The sequence below is a fragment of the Arvicola amphibius genome, chromosome 7 (genome assembly GCF_903992535.2).
Source record: "Arvicola amphibius chromosome 7, mArvAmp1.2, whole genome shotgun sequence".
NCBI lineage: Eukaryota > Metazoa > Chordata > Mammalia > Rodentia > Cricetidae > Arvicola > Arvicola amphibius.
Genome location: NC_052053.1, coordinates 55,747,601 through 55,764,793, shown reverse-complemented (window position 1 = coordinate 55,764,793; position 17,193 = coordinate 55,747,601). Strand labels below are relative to the sequence as shown.

At 42.5% G+C, this 17,193-nt stretch overlaps 1 protein-coding gene across 1 annotated transcript in view; it reads right to left on the bottom strand.

Moving 5' to 3' along the window:
- Psmb7 (proteasome 20S subunit beta 7) overlaps positions 1–17,193 on the bottom strand; it is a 59,593-nt gene that overhangs the window by 10,777 nt on the left and 31,623 nt on the right. The window contains exon 6 of the mRNA XM_038336437.1: positions 15,839–15,897. Within this exon, the coding sequence (XP_038192365.1) occupies positions 15,839–15,897 (59 nt within the window). The remainder of the gene's footprint in view (positions 1–15,838; positions 15,898–17,193) is intronic.

Below are 17,193 nucleotides of genomic sequence, written 5' to 3'. Positions count from 1 at the left end.
ACAGTTTATCACTGAAAATGGGGAGGAAGGTGCGGAGGCAGTTCAGTGACAGAGTAAGCGCTTCACACCTGTGATACCCTAGGCTCAATCTCAGTACTAGAAGGGGGAAGGAGGGAAGGAAGGAAGCAAAGGTGTGGCAGGAAAGGGGATAAAAACAGAAGGGAATCTGTACCATAGGTCTCAACAGATGTAAGTCCCATCCTGCGGCCAGGTACCTGCAAAATGCTCAAGGCCAATGGAGAGTGTCCTCTGCACTATCCTGCTTCTATAGCCTCAAAATCTAAGAATGATGGGCAGAAAGAGCCAAGAACGGACAGAGTACCCCGTTCTAGGAAATTTCGAGATAGTCACAAATAAAGCAAATTTCAAGTCATGCAAAATTGTTTACAAAATGTCTAGGTTCAATCAGCTCTGCATGAACTCATGCCTGGATGTAAGCACACACTTCAGGCACCACTATATTAGGGAAGAGGTCTGAGCAGAGCCTGTCAGGGAGGAACACTGAAACCCCTAAGGGGAAAGGAATCTTACTAGGGTGAAATGCATGTTACCAAAAGGCAGGCTTGACAAAGAAGTGGGTAGTCAGAGGTTTTACGAGTCAGGTCTTGAGAACTGGGCCAAGTCTTGAGATGGGGTGAAAGAAAACGAAAGCAGAGGGCAGACGTGGCATCAGGAGTCAGGAACAAGGAGTGGGGAAGGTGTGGTTAGGCAGGTAGGCACAGTGGAGCTGAATTCCCGAGAGCCTTACACATCATGCTGCATCAGCCCTCTAAGCAGTGGAAAGCCGTGTACACTTTTAGCTAGGAGCTGATATGGCTTGATTTGTGCTTGCAGAACCCGGGACTAGAAGCACTAGAGAGAGACAAGAGGCAAAAGCAGGATAATGTGTCAAGCACACTCCTGGTGAGGACAGCTTGGTCCACTAGCAGGGAAGGTATGAGTTAAGAGGGGATATAGAGAGGGTGTCACATGGACATCTTGCATATTGTGGCCACTGAGTACTCCTCTGAATGAATGCAGCCGGCGCACATGGGCTGTCTGTAATTTCTTTGTAACTATTTTCTGGTGGGTTGATGGAAAAGATAATAGTAACTGATATAATCTCTAGACAATGGTAGGTTTCCACAACAGATTCCCTAAAGGATGTCTACAGAAAGGGACAAAATGAAGTTAAGTTAGACTTGTTCAAAGTTTACTGAACTTACAGGGGAGGAGTAACCAATCAACAAGGGAAACAATCCATCTGGGCAAGAAACAACTTGGAAATGCATTTCCCACTTCATGAATGGCCAGCAGGACCATGACAAACCCTGAAGTGCAGCTGAACGAGCACACAGGATTAGTGAACTTGGGTAGAAAGAATCACTAAGGGCCACCACAAGCCTGAGGAGGACAGCCTTGTGAGAGATCAAGATATGAGGGAGTGGAAAGGCTCAAGAACAGTAACAGCTGGGGCGTAATGACATACACCTCTGACCCCAGAAGGCAGAGGCAAGAGAATCTCTGGGCGCTCAAGGCCAACCTGGTCTGTAAATGGAGCTCCAAGACAGCTAGGGATGGGTAGTGCAACTGCCTGAGAAACAAGAAAGGTAACCTGGGAAAGGCAGGAAGAGGGGAGTAACTAGAACCAGCTAACAACTAGGACCCTCTCTGAGGACCAAGCTCATCACCTTTTCCTGGGCCCCAAGGCTCAGTCTTCACATAAACTCTCAGTTCCTTAAAGGCAGAGAAGGTATGCTTCCAAAAGGTTACAAGGAAGCCAGATGTGATGGTAGTCCTCTGTACCCCAGAACTCAAGAGGCAGAGGCCAGCTTAGTCTGCATAGTTTCAGCCAATCAGGGCTAAGCAATGATACCCTGTCTGGAGGCGGTGAGGGGGGAACACAAACAATGAAACTTCTAGAGTCTGGTTCTGATAGATCAATTGAAAGGACTAGAGAGTATGTTTAATTTTTACATTTTTTTAAAGACAAGCTGGGGGGAGGGGGGGAGTGTCAAGCTTGCTAGCAAGCACCTTTACCACTGAGCCATCTCACCAGCCTTGGCTTAAAGAACATAAGGGAATAAAGACTCAGCATGAACCCAGCCTTGTTAGTTACTAGCAGCTGTAAGACTTCAGGGGTTTCCTCACACAGCATTTTTAGGTCTTCCCTCCAAGAGGCCCGTAATCTAGCACCTAGGGTTTTAAGTCTTATCTGTTCCTATGCACAAGGGAAGTTGCTTGTCCAGTGTTCTTCCTTTGTGCACACAACCGTGATGGCTGCTGTTGATCTGATGCCCCTGTGTTCACTAGCCTTCCCCAGCAAGGTTACAAAACAAAAGTCTCACTCTTCTAGAACTGATAATAACAGAGCCAAAAAAAATCAATTATGAAAGCAGCTATTATACTGCAAACAAAATTTGGTATGAAGTTTTAAGTCTCGGTTGCCAGTGCACCTTTCATATAGAATTTACTGCTATATTTCAGAAGTGCACTGAAAAACCACACTTTTACTTCCTCTCTTCACTAGAAACTTCTCTATGAGGGATAGAATTCACATCTAATGCACTACACTAACCATGTCCCCATCCCCACTTACTCCGCTCAAGTGCTCCCACCCTCACTCCTATCTCACAAATACAGGGAGGCAAGTAGCAGAGGATAACAAATGACCAGCCTACGGCATATGATCAAAAACTGAAAGACCTGAGATGAAACCACTCGGCCTGACCCCAAAGTCCAAGGTTTGTACACCCAAGAAAACAGAACCTCCGAACAATCCCCCAAATCATGGCATTGTGGTTTAAACCATGAAACTCTAGCGACTCCTGTCCAGGTGGATAGCATCTGACGCCTCCACTACACTATCTATCCATCCTCAACAAATCCTAAGTGGAAGCCTGTGAGACAGACCCACAGCTCCCATCTCTAAAGCACAGCTCCTCTCCCAGAACAGAGTGAGCCAGACTTTTCTCTTTACTATGTGTGAGCAATAAAAGATGCCATCTAACTTTGCTTTTAGAAGGCCATCTGTTGACTGCAAGTCTGAACTAAAACTGAACGAAAGGGCAAGGACAAAATTTTCTTTAAAAGTTTTGGGGCAAGAGACTGGAGAGCAAGCTATTGATAAACCTGAGAGGTCATTTACATGCATGATCCTCCCAAATTCTCCCTGGAAGGTTGGCTTCTATTCACATTAGGAGTGAATTTTCTACTTTATTAGCAGGCCTACACAGAGAAGCGAAGGCCCAAGGCACAAACAGGCCTTTTCAAAACCCATGCACCTTGGTGCTCCTTACCCCAACTACTCATCTGGGTTTTTAAAAAAGCCTTCTTTGTCAGCGTTGGAGAGATGGCTCTGCAGTCAAGAGTACCAGTTGCTCTTGCAGAGGCTCTGGGTTGGGTTCTCAGTGCCTATATGGCAGTTCTCAATTGTCACTCCAGTTCTGGGGCTCTAATACTTTTATCCTCCTTGGGCACCAGACACCCATGTGGTACATGTGTGTGCATGCAAGCAAACATTCAAACATATGAAATAAAGGTTATATTGGGGGGGTGTTTTTAAAAATCTTTTTCTGAGACACTTTTGCTGGGTAGCTACAACTGTCCTCCTGCCTCAGCCTCCCCAGGGCTGAAACAGGAATGCTGCCACTATACTCAGCTTTCATCTTGACAGCCAAGGGATTGCCAAGAAACCAAAGTCAACAGATCACTATATCTTTGTAATTTTTTTCCTATCATCAGAGTTCCAATTTCAGAAAATGATTATCTAGTGTTGTAACTACCTGCATTCTATGGTTACAGTCCTCCTTGTAAACAATATTTGTGTGCGTGTGTGTGTGCACGCGTGAGTGCGTGTGTGTGCACACATGCATGCATGTGTATAGCACAACTTGGTATCTGTTTTAGTTTCTGCAGTTTCAGGGCTAGACAAGAATGGTATAAATTATCTCACAGAAACCCACAAGTAACATTATCTGTGAAGGTTAAAGCTTTAACTACCTTCCTGAGGTATGCTGCTGGGGTCTCATTACAGCTGGTAATCTCACATTCCACCTTCACAATACACTAAGTACCAGCATCTCCCAATTACAATGCCACGTAAATCTCAAAGGGCATCTGAAAAGTCTACACAGCTCCTGCACCCACTGCTGAAACACAACCACCTCTAATGGAATGTGGCAGCTTTCTAAACTTAAATATTCACATGCAGGGACAGGGCTGCTGAGCTCCAGCTCTAGCACATGCTGAAGAGTGCATGCTAATTAAAAAGTCATGCTAACTCAGAACGTGATTGCTCACACAACTTTAGACACTGTACACTGTCTGGAGTTTGTTTTCTTACTTTAGAATATGTTCAACTGTCTAAACTTCCAGTGTGACAACAGAGCAGGACCGCATCAAGTACCTTTATGAAGATAAACTCCTTTAGGGTTGGTGTCCTACCCTTCCACAAACCCCGAGACAACCTATGTGACCTGCTGCATGCTCTACCAGTTGTCTCTAAGTCTGTGTCGTGTTATGTTCCCTCCCACCCCACCCGTGTTTGACCTCTAAAGTTGACCCCTTGTATGCCAATTTCTTGTGTGTGTCACCGCATACTTTCAGTAGTTGTTTGTGGGCCTGTTAGTACTACTAGACTAAGACTGTCACAGACCCTGCTCAACAAACCAGTCTCTGCATTCCCACAAGCCTGTCATCAGCTTACAGAGGCCCACAGCACCCAGCTTTTCTTCTGGGACTACCTTTGCCATGTTTGCTGTGCCTGAGGCGTTTGTGAGAATGGCACCTTTATAAAAGTCTTCACAATAAGCCAAAGGCATGACAGTCACTTCACTCTTCCCATAATCATCGGTCACTTCTAGAACTATTTTACTTCAGCTACCAAAACTAGCACTTTTATAAGTTGTCATGAAAAACACCCTAAAACCAAGAGATAATGGCTTTGAATTATCTTTTCTTAGCCGACTTTAGTGGCATCCCTCTCTTCTTAAGAACTGCCAATCCCTTCCAATACTGGCTGCTGTTTGTCCAGATCTCTCGATACATGAAATTGCTGACCTTCCCCTGTGAGTAGACTAAGATAGGAAAACTGAGGCTCTTCTTCATTTTGAGGAAACAAAACTTCCCTGCCTGTGTAGAATACAGGGGTAATTTTTTTAATTACCGTGTTTTAGATCAGAAGGTAAAAGCAGCACAGACACAATTCATAACTTTCTAGGCCATCGATCTGACTGGTGACACAGTGAGCTTAGTCCAGGCCCTCGCAGCCTCTCATTCTTGCAGCAGCAGTCTCTGAATGCTTAAATACCTGCATTACCATGCTTGCCGGTTTTTATGTTTACAGTATATATAACATGAACCAAAAAGACACTACATTTAAATGTTTAGCCCCAAATGTTATTTTAAGCATAATTTCTCCATAGAGCCACGTTATTTTTTAAAAAGAAAAAAAAGGGAAAATTTCCTAAAATTCCTAATCACACTTCAGTGTCTATCAGTGGATGTGTAATGTTGGGTTGCTTTGCACACCCACATACCCACCACCTCCCCCTTCCTGATATCACATACCACACAAGTATAATAAACCATGTTAATATTTCATATCACTGTGAAATATGCTGGAGTACCAATTCAACATCTGCTGTCTTTAGGGCCCGGGAGTCCCGCAGAGGCACTTTCAATTTGTAATTGAGTTCTATGCTGAATTAATCAGCAGTTTATCTTTTTTACTAAAATAACATCTTCACCACTAACCCAGATTTACATTAAGAATTTATGTCAAATTACCTGCCAACGCAAACTTATAGGATTCTAAGCTACCATCTAGTAACACTCAGTCCTATACTTCATCTCTCGTATTTCTCTTACTTATACACAAGAAAAGCAGAAACCCATTGTTCAAGAGGCTATAAGCTTCTGGCCACAGGCAGCTCCTTGGCTTTGTAACAAAGCCCCAGTCTGAGACTGGAATTTTAGCTCACACTCACACCCCTGACAGATTCTCATTGTTACAACAGAGTTCTAGAATGCAATGAAACTGACGAAGAACTTCTTTTATTCTTCTCCTAAGGAACTCTGATATTCCAAATGTTGGCTTCACCTGAGTACCAGAAAGATAACAGCTAAGATTCAAGTCAACAAAGGCAATTCCTTTAGACAAGAGAAGGTGAAGGTGCCATTTACTATGTGACATCACAATGCATAGCATTCTACCTACAATAGAAGTCACCAGACATTAACCCACTCAATACTAGTCCTGCATCTGGCCTCTGCCTCTCTGACTGCAAAGTCCCCACAAAGTCTTACTTCGCCTGCTGGATTTTTGCCACAGGTGCAGGCAGCAACATACTGTTAAATATTTCTCCTACACAGTACATTTCTCTCTACATTTCAGTTATAGAAAATATGTGAAGCAAAAGTATTTCAGAAGGAGTACCTGCTCCAAAGAAATGCATCACAAATAATTACCTACTGACCACAGTGCAGGAGAAGGCCTCTTTCCATCTGCTTTGCTAACGGCTGCACAAGAAGTCTCCCCTGCACTCAGGATGGCCTCTTCCCATCCCACTCCTGGTCCAGCACCATGTGCAGTGTGCTGTATTCAGCTGGCACCAGTAAGAATCTGCTGAGTGATCACACACTGATTCTTTAGGAATATGAAACTCAGCACAGGAATACTTTTAGCAGAAAATTTCTTTAAAAGAATTAAAGTCAACAGATTTGCCAGGTCACTATTTATAACTATCCTTTCATTAATCCTCAAAGATTCAGAACTAGGTACCCTTGGGATTCATGGAGTCACTTTCCTAAGGTATATTGAATCTAGAATCCCAGAAACCTGGCCCAAGAGGAATTCCTCCGTGCACCTAGAGACTCGGGAGAACTGTGTCTTTTCTCTCCCAATCTCTCTTCCTTTGGTACCTAAGATTAAACAGAACAGGAAAAACTTAATCTTTCCTCATCCCATACCCTAGACATCCGACTTTCAACTTTATTAAAAGCAGAATATAAGGTGGTGGTGACACCTTTAATCTCAGCACTAGGGAGGCAGAGGAGAGGCAGGCGGATTTCTGTGAGTTCAAGGCCAGCCTGGTCTACAGAGTGGGTTCCAGGACAGCCAGGCTGTTACACAGAGAGACTCTGTCTCAATCCAAAGGTAAAAACAAACAATATAACAAGGGTGGAAATGAAAACCATCCACCAATATTAAACTGGCATTCTGGAGAGAGAGTTGAAAAGACCTGGATTTGTCAGAGAAACAGACAGCTAAGCATCCACTTCTAAGTCAAGAAGACTGTGGAATCTCAAAGAACCAAAGGGAGAAAAATAGTCTCTTGTCAAATCTAAATGCTGCACAGAAAAAGACAAAGTCCTGCTCCTGAACCAACAGACACAGAATAAAAAAAACTGTACTCTAAAGTTTCACAAAAATGCCTATGAGAACAAGAAAACCTGGGGAGGCACCTTAGTTCAAGAAGTCCCTTTCTGCCTCTCCAAAGTGGTTTGCTGCTTCCAACACAGAATTTATGGAAAGGTCTGGCAATACCACAAAAGGTTAGCCCTGATCTACAACACACAAGAGATGTTCACAGACGTATGGGAAGGAGCCAAACAGTAGAAATAATCCAAATGCCCACCAACTAAAGAATAGATAGCCAAAGTATGCTATGTCTATTCAACTTCATAAAACAACGACATGCTAGAACATGCCACAACATGAATGAAATATTTTGAAAATATTAAAATAAGTCTTTTTAAAAATCACATATAGTGACATTCATGAAAAATGTCCAGAATAGGTGGCTTGACAGGAAATAAGCAATGATATAACTTTGGTCTTTAGAGTCAGACGAAGTTTAAAAATGTTCTAACTTATTACAGTGATAACTGTACAACTCTTAATGAAACAGTAAAAGCTAACTGTACACAGGCAAACTGTATGGGTGTGAATTATGAACCAATGAAGTTGTCTCTAGATAATAAGGCATCTAATGTTTCTAAAAGAAAGTGTCCTTAAAAAGGTCAAAATACTTAATGACATGTTGCATATCAATCAATAAATCCACATTCTAGTAATTTTTAAAAGCAAAAGATCACAATAAACAAAAGGGCCAGCACTAAAAGAATTTTGGCTTGAATTGCAGATTTTCCTCTAGACATATAAGACACTTAAACTGATGTAACTACCACATAAATACAAGCTTAAACTTGAAAAATCTGAAAAACTAAGTCAAGAGATGCTCACTAAGTTGATACCATTTTTACTATTTGTTAAGGTCAGCCTTTTTTCTTTAAATTGCATTTACTTAACATTGTGTTTGATGCCAATGGGGTTCAAGCTGCACAGGAAGGCACTCTGCTAAACCCCATAGTCCTCCTTGATCACCACTCTCTGTGGTGTGGGTTCTGCCCACAAACCTCCCAGTCAGTGGTCATCTTCCTATAGAGTCATTAAAGCTCTCAGTGTCAGCTGGGAGGACGAACCAGCAGCTTCCACACCTGAGCCCCTGTGGCAGGGACAGAGGCATTAGGATCAAGATCACTAATGAATACAGAATTCATATGCTGCTTGTCAGGGTTCTGAGCTCGCAGTCCACAGATGCGACCTAAATAGAATGTCAGACAGAACAATTGTTGACGAAGATTAAAAAGTTTTGGCAGTTGGAGAAGAGAGAGCACCTCATTATTCAAATACAATAGTCTTGCTTTGCCCCACCCCCACTCCTGTTCAAGTTATTCATGACTTGCTTCAAATAGACAAATATCACACGCCAGCATTAAAAATCCCTTGGTCTCATCACTAAATCTGAGAAGGGTTGTGCCATCTATACATCAGCCATCCACAGAAAACAACTCTGTTATAAATAGACATCATCAGGAAACTTTGAAGAGGAATAACCACAGGATATTTGGGATGGAGGACTGATACAGATGAAAACAAAGACGAAAAACAAACCCAAAGCCTTAGATTCAACGAGAAGACAAAAATCTCGGCCATAGCCAAATGTATTTCTCCCACCTTCCCCTGCCCTCTCAACCTCTCTCTCCTCTTCTGGGCTCTCTGCTGTCGTTAATATGTGTGCACCCCCTCTGACACATGCCTGGCTTTCTGCCGTCTTCACAAGACCTCATGAGAGGAAAAGAACACTCCAGCCTCAAGAGTAAGATATCTTCCTACTCTGTTGTCAAATAATTACATACCGGGCAAAGAGACACAACCACACAGTAGCTGATTTCAGCAAACAACTCCAAAGTCAGACTGATAAGAGTTCAAATACTGACCTCACTGCTGACCATCTATGTAACCTCAAGACAGGTTATTTGATCTCTCCATGGGCTGATTTTCTTTCCTTCAAATTGTGGGTAACAAAGCACTAACCTCCAAGATTGTTGAAAAGTGAGAAAACACAGGGAGGCTGTTAGAACGGAGCCAGGCACACAAGTAAACATCTAAAACTATGGCTGCTGCATTCATTACCTTCCCCCCAAAAGCAAACACTCCCATGGTACACAGACTTGTGCTGTCCTCATGCCCACCACATGGGTCTGTCTTGGATGGTAAGCTTCCAGATGGGAAAGAAGGCTCTTTCTTCTCTATGCTATAAACTCCCAAGTCTGATAGCAGATCCTAATGTTAGTGGCTTCTAGGTGACATTTTCAACCTACTACTAACTAGAAGACAGTCACCATGTTTCAGAAACCCAATTTTGTATACACTGCCATTGAAGGTGTTTTACTGCTGGGATCTAATCCTCTTGACAACCTGCAGGTAGGTCTCTGAAACTTGGCTCACAGATTTGGTCCCCCAGTTGCCCAGAGCCATGCTGTGAGTAGTAAAACAGAAACAGAGCAGCAGCCCAATCCTCCAACACCTAAGCCCCATTCCCCCATATTGAATTTCTGCTCTTGGTTACCTACAGGACCATCCTATGTGATAAACTGAACGGATTTTTAAAAGATCAAAATACAGATCTCTGGGGCTGGAGAGATGGCTCAGCGGTTAAGAGCATTGCCTGCTCTTCCAAAGGTCCTGAGTTCAATTCCCAGCAACCACATGGTGGCTCACAACCATCTGAGATGAGGTCTGGTGCCCTCTTCTGGCCTGCAGACATATACAGACAGAATATTGTATACATAATAAATAAATATTAAAAAAAAAAAAAAATACAGATCTCTGCCACTAACAGCCCCTCTGTTCCCAGAGGTGAAGTTTGCAGTTTTGCTTCTATTACACTTACACACACACACACACACACACACACACACACACACACACAATCACTTCTAAGATTTGCTGTCAGAGCAGCATACTGATATCAAGTCTTCCATTATTTAAATGGATCTATAGCTGCCCGAAATGACAGATTAATCCTGTTTCTTCAGTAGCTAGGTGTTTGGCGTCACGTCTGTGAAATAACCGCAAGCCTTTAGGGCGATCGCTGCTCACATCTTTAGCAATCCGCAAAGGGCTTCCCTAGAGGCCAGCACTGGCCGAGCGATGAAATATGACTCCATAAATCGGACAGCTGAAGTGGCACTTGTATGCGTCACCATCTATCTCTGTACTTCTCTGAAGGGTACAGGGTAAGAGCTCATCCCTTGGTACTGCAACCACAAAAAGGGCCATCACAGTAGGCACTGACGAAGTATGTGCTACTTAAAACTGAAGCCACACTAAGACAGGAGGAAAGATCCTGCCGGTGTTAGCATGCCTCAGGCATTGGTAGAAACTTCAACAAGTCATCTTCAAAAGGCAGAGAGCCAGAGCTCTAGAAACCTGCAAAAATTGGCTAAGCCTGCAGTCTTCGTTGCTTTAAGTTGAGCATCTTCAAAGTCTAGAATTCTAACTGTAGGGCACAGCAGCTGCCACTGAAGATCTGATCCTCTCAGTTTTGGCAGCTCTCAACTTGAGATTCTAGCAAAAGAATTTTTCAAGTTGCTATTATTGCCTGTCATGGATTTATAAATATTGTGCACTATCTGCTGTGGCATGGCTCTCATGGGACGCCAGAGCATGCCAAACGCATAACAGAATGAAAAACAGTTTCTATTCTTCAAATAAATGCTAATTTTTTAAACTGTGCTCACAATGTGTTTGGTGACCAGCTCCGATGGTACAGAATATGTATCAGAGAGGGGGAAGCTGACTGTCTTCTCTAGCAGCATTCAGCTGCTGCTTTCATTAAGCTTGTTTAATTAGATTCCAGATGCTAATTTGCAAGTCGATACCAGAGGGTTCAGGACAGTTTGCCTTTGAATCCACTCCCTGTGATGTCAGGGTCCTGCCGCACTCCACTAGCCTTCGGCGGCCCTCGCCAGTATTCTGACAATTAGTGCAAAGAGGGGACAGTATTGGTCTTGACGGACTAAATATTAATCTTCTGCCTATTTTAATGAATTATAATCTTCAAGAGTTGAAATTTTTCAACAGGCCAAATGAAAACAATCCTTCTTATAGAAAAGGACTAGAAAGAGAAGTGCCCTAAGTTACTGATCCAATAGCTTCATTTCCCCACCCACCCCCCAACCCCAGGTAAAGTCTGCATTTCTGGACCATCACTATATTTCCAGGTACTTTGGTCACATTCCTTACAATTGACTAGAAAATTATCTGAAAAGGTCACAATATGATTAACATTAGAGTCCCCACTCAGCTACCCTGTTGGGTAACAATGACTGCCAGGCTTCTTACACAAGCCTTATCAGAGAAAAGAATCAGCGGGCATGGCAACATGCAGCTTAGCAACACCTCAAGTAACTGCCCTTGTCATGTCACCTTCCACACTAAACCCGCTGGTCTCACAGAATGCTGAGTATTAACAACAACAACAATAATAAAGTAAGGTACTTATTATCAGTAAAATTCTATTTTGATGCATTTTTCATTTTTTTTTCCTGAGAGAGGGTTTCTCTGTAGCACTGACTGTCCTAGAACGCACTCGGTAGATCAGGCTGGCCTCTAACTTTGGGAATCTGTCTGCCTCTGCCTCTGCCTCCTTGAGTGCTGGGATTAAAGGTGTGTGTCAGCAATGTCCAGCAAAATTTCCACTTCTAACACAGCTGAACACTATGAACACCAAAGGCAAAGGCTGCTTCAGAAAAGGATGAGCCTGAGTACAACTTAATAAAGTTATTTCTGTCCCATCCACAAATACTGACTAACTAGTATGTGCCACAGCCCTGTAGAGACCAAGCACCAAGGAGACAAGGCAAGAAGTCCATGTTTGCGGCCAACCTGGACTACATACCGAGAGCCTATCTCAAAAAGCAAACAACAACAAAAATGGCTGAGTTTGTACGAGGGACCAACCAGCACAATATAAGTAAGGAAACTGAAATGGATAAAGGCAGAGCCCACCCCTCAATCCTCCAAGTTAGCAGCAAGGGAGAAAACTGGGCAAGTGAAAACTATGAAATTGCTCCAAGCAACACGCAGGCATCAACTAGCTGAGAACCTCTAGAGACCGAATGTGCCTTACATTCACAGCTAGCTACTTGTTTCTCCCAAATGCTGAACCAAGAGCTTTCACTTGTGGCAAGTCCATGGCTCAGATGACCTGAGAGCAGAGGCACATCTCAGGGTCTTAAAGAATCCCCGCTGGGTTGACAGAGGCTTTTCTGGACTGTGCCTTCTCAATGAGTACTTGCCCCAATCCCCATTTTCTGTCCCTGGGTACTTTATGGGATATCTATAGCACTGTAGAGAAGTGTTCTGGCTATCTTCCTGTTGTCTCAAAAGTACGTTCTGAACTTTCCAGACAGGAAGAAAAGGAAGTCCCCTTGGTCCTCGGGTTGTCTTTTTTTAAAAAAAATATTTATTTATTTATTTATTTATTTATTATGTATGCATGCAATATTCTGTCTGTGTGTATGCCTACAGGCCAAAAGAGGGCACCAGACCCCATTACAGATAGTTGTGAGCCACCATGTGGTTGCTGGGAATTGAACTCAGGACCTTTGGAAGAACAGGAAATGCTCTTAACCTCTGAGCCATCTCTCCAGCCCCCTCCGGTGGTCTTTGATGACTCAGCTCAGGGTCCTTCTGCCCTGACAAGCAAGTACTGAGAGCTGGAAGCTGGAAAACAGAGATGGTCTCATTGCCCCTGCACTCAAGAAGCTCCCACTCCTTGGCAAGTGGGGAAGATGCCTAAAAAAAATAGCCAGCAAAAGTGTAGAACAGAGTTACAACGGAGCACAGAGACACACATGAATGAGAAATCCCAAGGGCTGCGGGCACACATGAACAGGCAAGAATGGCTGGAGTGACTTCTGTTCCCTAACACTCAAGGGTTACGTTAGGGTGATACATTTCCATAAACAGCATTCACCCACATTAAAACAAGCACATAATACCCCAGATGTCACGATACTCATTACATCTAAGACAAATTAAGAGGAAGCTCAAGAAGAGGGGTAATGGAGGCAAAAAAAAAAAAACAAAAAACTACAGCATCTTGATTTAATGACAGCTACTGACTGTAACTCCATTCCTGCGCATTTTATGACATATCAACTATAACAATTTACTGCTAAAATAAAGAACATTTTAAAGAAAAATAATAGCCTCAATGGTACTTGGACATGGCAGGGAAACAGTTCAATACACAAATGGCAAACTCAAGACCCAAGACTAGATTAAGTCTCCCCAATAACTTTCATTATTGTTGTTTTCTGAGACAGGGTTTTCTCTGTAGTCCTGGCTGTCCTCGGACTCACAGAGATCCGCCTGCCTCTGCCTCCCAAGTGCTGGGATTAAAGACGTGCACCAGTACACTGTGGCTTTACTGTTTTTATTTTATCAACAAACTTACACTAATCTTGAGTGTGTGTTTGTGTTGTGGGCTAAGAATCAGACTCAGGGCCTCACACAGGCTAGGCAAGTGCTCTATTAGTAAGCCACACTCCCAAATCAAGATTTTTTTTTAAAGTATCCATTAACATGAATGCAGGTTTTTATAGTATTATCTACAGGCAGTTGTTAAGACTATCACTTGGGATTTAAGAGTGATTTTCACTAATTGACAGTGTTAAATTTCAACCTAAAATTATAAATTTATATAATGGGAATTGTTTCAACCTGTCTCAGGGTCTCACGGGTAATGTAGAAGAACATTAAATGTTTCAAATACAGGCATACTAAATCTAAGAAATGTTCTCTTCAGAATGATAAAATTCCAAGCTGTACTGAAGGGAAGCTGATATCTTTTCTCCCCAAATCATACCCACCTTAAATGCATGGCTTTTGAACTATTTATAATTCAGGCTTGACACAGTATAAAATTACTTTGGCGGAGCATCAGGTCACTTTTAATAAACCTCAGATTTTAACTCTTTCTGTAATTATTAGTTTTCCTTAACATATGGAAATTCTAATCAACTGAAAAAGATAAAACTTCCAAGAAAATCTGAAAAGATTAAAGTGTTTAAAGATGAGCCTGACATTAAACTTCTCTATTAGAAAACTCGAGACTCTAGGTTCGGGTCCTTTTCTTTTTAAGTGACCTAGTATACATAATTGTTTCTCTATGTAGTTAAGGACACCAAATAGAAAATAATGCTGATATAAGAATCAATTTTCACACTGAGAAATGAGAACAGAATTCTAATTTCATTTACAGTTTTACACTTGGCCCTGCTTATTCATCTTAATTGGCGTTCAGAGGCTATCATTTTTAATAGAAAACATCTACCTAGATTCTATATGTTTAATTCCTGTAGCTAGGAGAAAAGGATCACACGGAGTTCATGGAACACATTATTTGTGGTGTTAGTCTCACGTACCAAGGGCACAGGAGACACGTGTCCTGGCTGACCAGTTCTGTCTTTCATAGAAAATGGCCCAAACCTGAAGGGCAGAGAGAACTTTGAAGCATTAACACTTACTGCTTCAATGACAATGACAGAACGGAAGAACAAAGTATTTTTCACATGCCATCTTCTCCCAAAGATGATCAGGCACAAAATACTGTCAAAATGTCTGTCTTTTTGGTCCTAAACAAAATATTTGCAAAATCAGAAAGAACAGAAAAGATGAGGTGAAACACTCCTGAACGGCTTACCTATGAACCACTGAAAAGGACTGATGCTCCCTATCAAAAAACTAACCATCAAGACATCCAGTACAAACAGAGATGACTCCTGATTAGGGCAGGTTAATCGAGGGGAAGGAGTGGGTTATGTGGCACCACAGGAACCCAGTATACTGACCACGCCTTTGGAAGCAGCAACACAAGATCAATACATCTGCTATTAAAGGGATTTCTTTGGAAGAGAGTTTTCATGGAGAATGCATCTATCATTAAAGCAGACAGGCCAAGTCTTTCACAAGATGCTACCTCTTCTACTACCAAAGTAAATACAGTCAAACAATCCCTTACAAACACACTTGGAACACTAGATCCCTAACGCCCTGAAAGGACGCTACATGTGCACATTTTTATCCCCACTTCTGCCAGAGACTGGAAAGTCTACAGAGATTTTAAAAACTGACCCATTTTTAGGTTAGGTCTGTGTGACATGAAAGACATACATAGTTACTCTATTTTTAGTGAGGGAACAGAAAAACAGGTTGTTCTGGTATCCTGACACAAAAATCTCAGAACACAGGAAAATATCCCACATTGCAAAGAGTGTGAAAGAGCCCAGAGTGGGTTCCCCCAGTCTGAGGGGGAGCACAGCAGGGCCACAGGCCACCACAATGAATGCTTTCACAAGCAGCAGGTCTCCTCAACAACTACCCGTGTCAGCACAAGGAATGACAGTGCTGCACAAGCTCTGGTGGAAGCAGTCAGCCTGTAAATGTCTGACACACAACTGGGAAAATATCTGAAAGCAGGAAGCTGCAAGGCTTACATACCTCCATATCTGGTCTAAACTTATCTTCAAACACAGCCATTGCTGCCAAGGAACCGGAACCTGTAAGAAAAAGATGCACTTTTAGTGTATTTTACCAGCACTCCGCATCTCCACCTCCAGTTTACCTTGGGTAAGCAAAAGCAGTCAAACATGGCCAGTGTCACATTCAGTTCAGTGTCAGGGCCAAGTCTAGAGGCCACATTCAAGAAAAAGTCAGTGCTCTTCCAAGCTGGAGCCACTTACTAGTTAGGGAGCCCTGAAACTGGCCCTCTTATTACAGGGTTAACTGTGCAGCAGTTGCAGTGAAATACTGATGCTTAAAAATGAGGTCATGGAGAATCTGTATTTTTCCAAGAGGGGAGTGCCCCATAATTCCCTCTATCCTATGTGAGGAAGCCTGTGCTCCACACTTGCTTTGGTGAGCTGCTGGACACAGTGCTAAATACCAAACCTGTTAAGAAGACATTGTTTTAATGATGTGGTCTTGGTAAAGTCACTTTGGCACATAGGCAGGGAGGCAGATACAGCACCAACAATGGTAATGGGACTTCGAGCTGAGCTACCAGGTTACCCCAGTTACTACAGTAAAATACTGCATTCCGTGGCATTTATTTGGAGCTATTAGTTTGTACTTTGAGGACTAACAGCTGAGTAGACAAAATGACAAAGATACAAAAATTTATTACAATAGCAAATGGCTGAAAGGTTATGCTGCACAGTTATTAGCAGAGCAAATTTATCCTTAGCAAGGTTGGATGTAAAGGCATTACAAATAAGCCTGGCCTCTGAGTGGACACAAAGGCAGCTCAGCACTATTTGAAAATGTAAACTTGCTTTGTCCAGAACCCAGAGAAGCTTCAGAAAACCGTCATCTGTCTACACAGGGCTCTGGCATCATTTCAGGGCACTCTACTTTTAGAGAGAGGATACAGTTGTCCACAATTTTTTACTCCAATTAGAAGATTTTTTGGCATTTATTACTTTTTAACTTGTTTTGCATAACACTATCTATTTAGTGGGGTCACAGAGAAAACCATATTTTCTATTTAAAATGATTTGTGTACATCGCTTGACCACCTCAATGGTTTAGCAAAGGAAAAAGGCAGCGATTAAACAGTTTCAAATGAGGTGTCCTGCTGATTTTATCAAGTCTGCTGAATGTATAATGAAAAAGGAGAAGCTGACAGCAACACTACACTGAGGAAATACAGACTACCTTATCTGAACCATTTAAGGAGGTCCAATTATAGATCAAATTTAAAGGGTAGAAACAGCAGATTTACAGACACAAATCAATGAACATGGTAATCCCGATGAATATGACAGATACTCCTGTTACAGAATATTGCTGTGGTT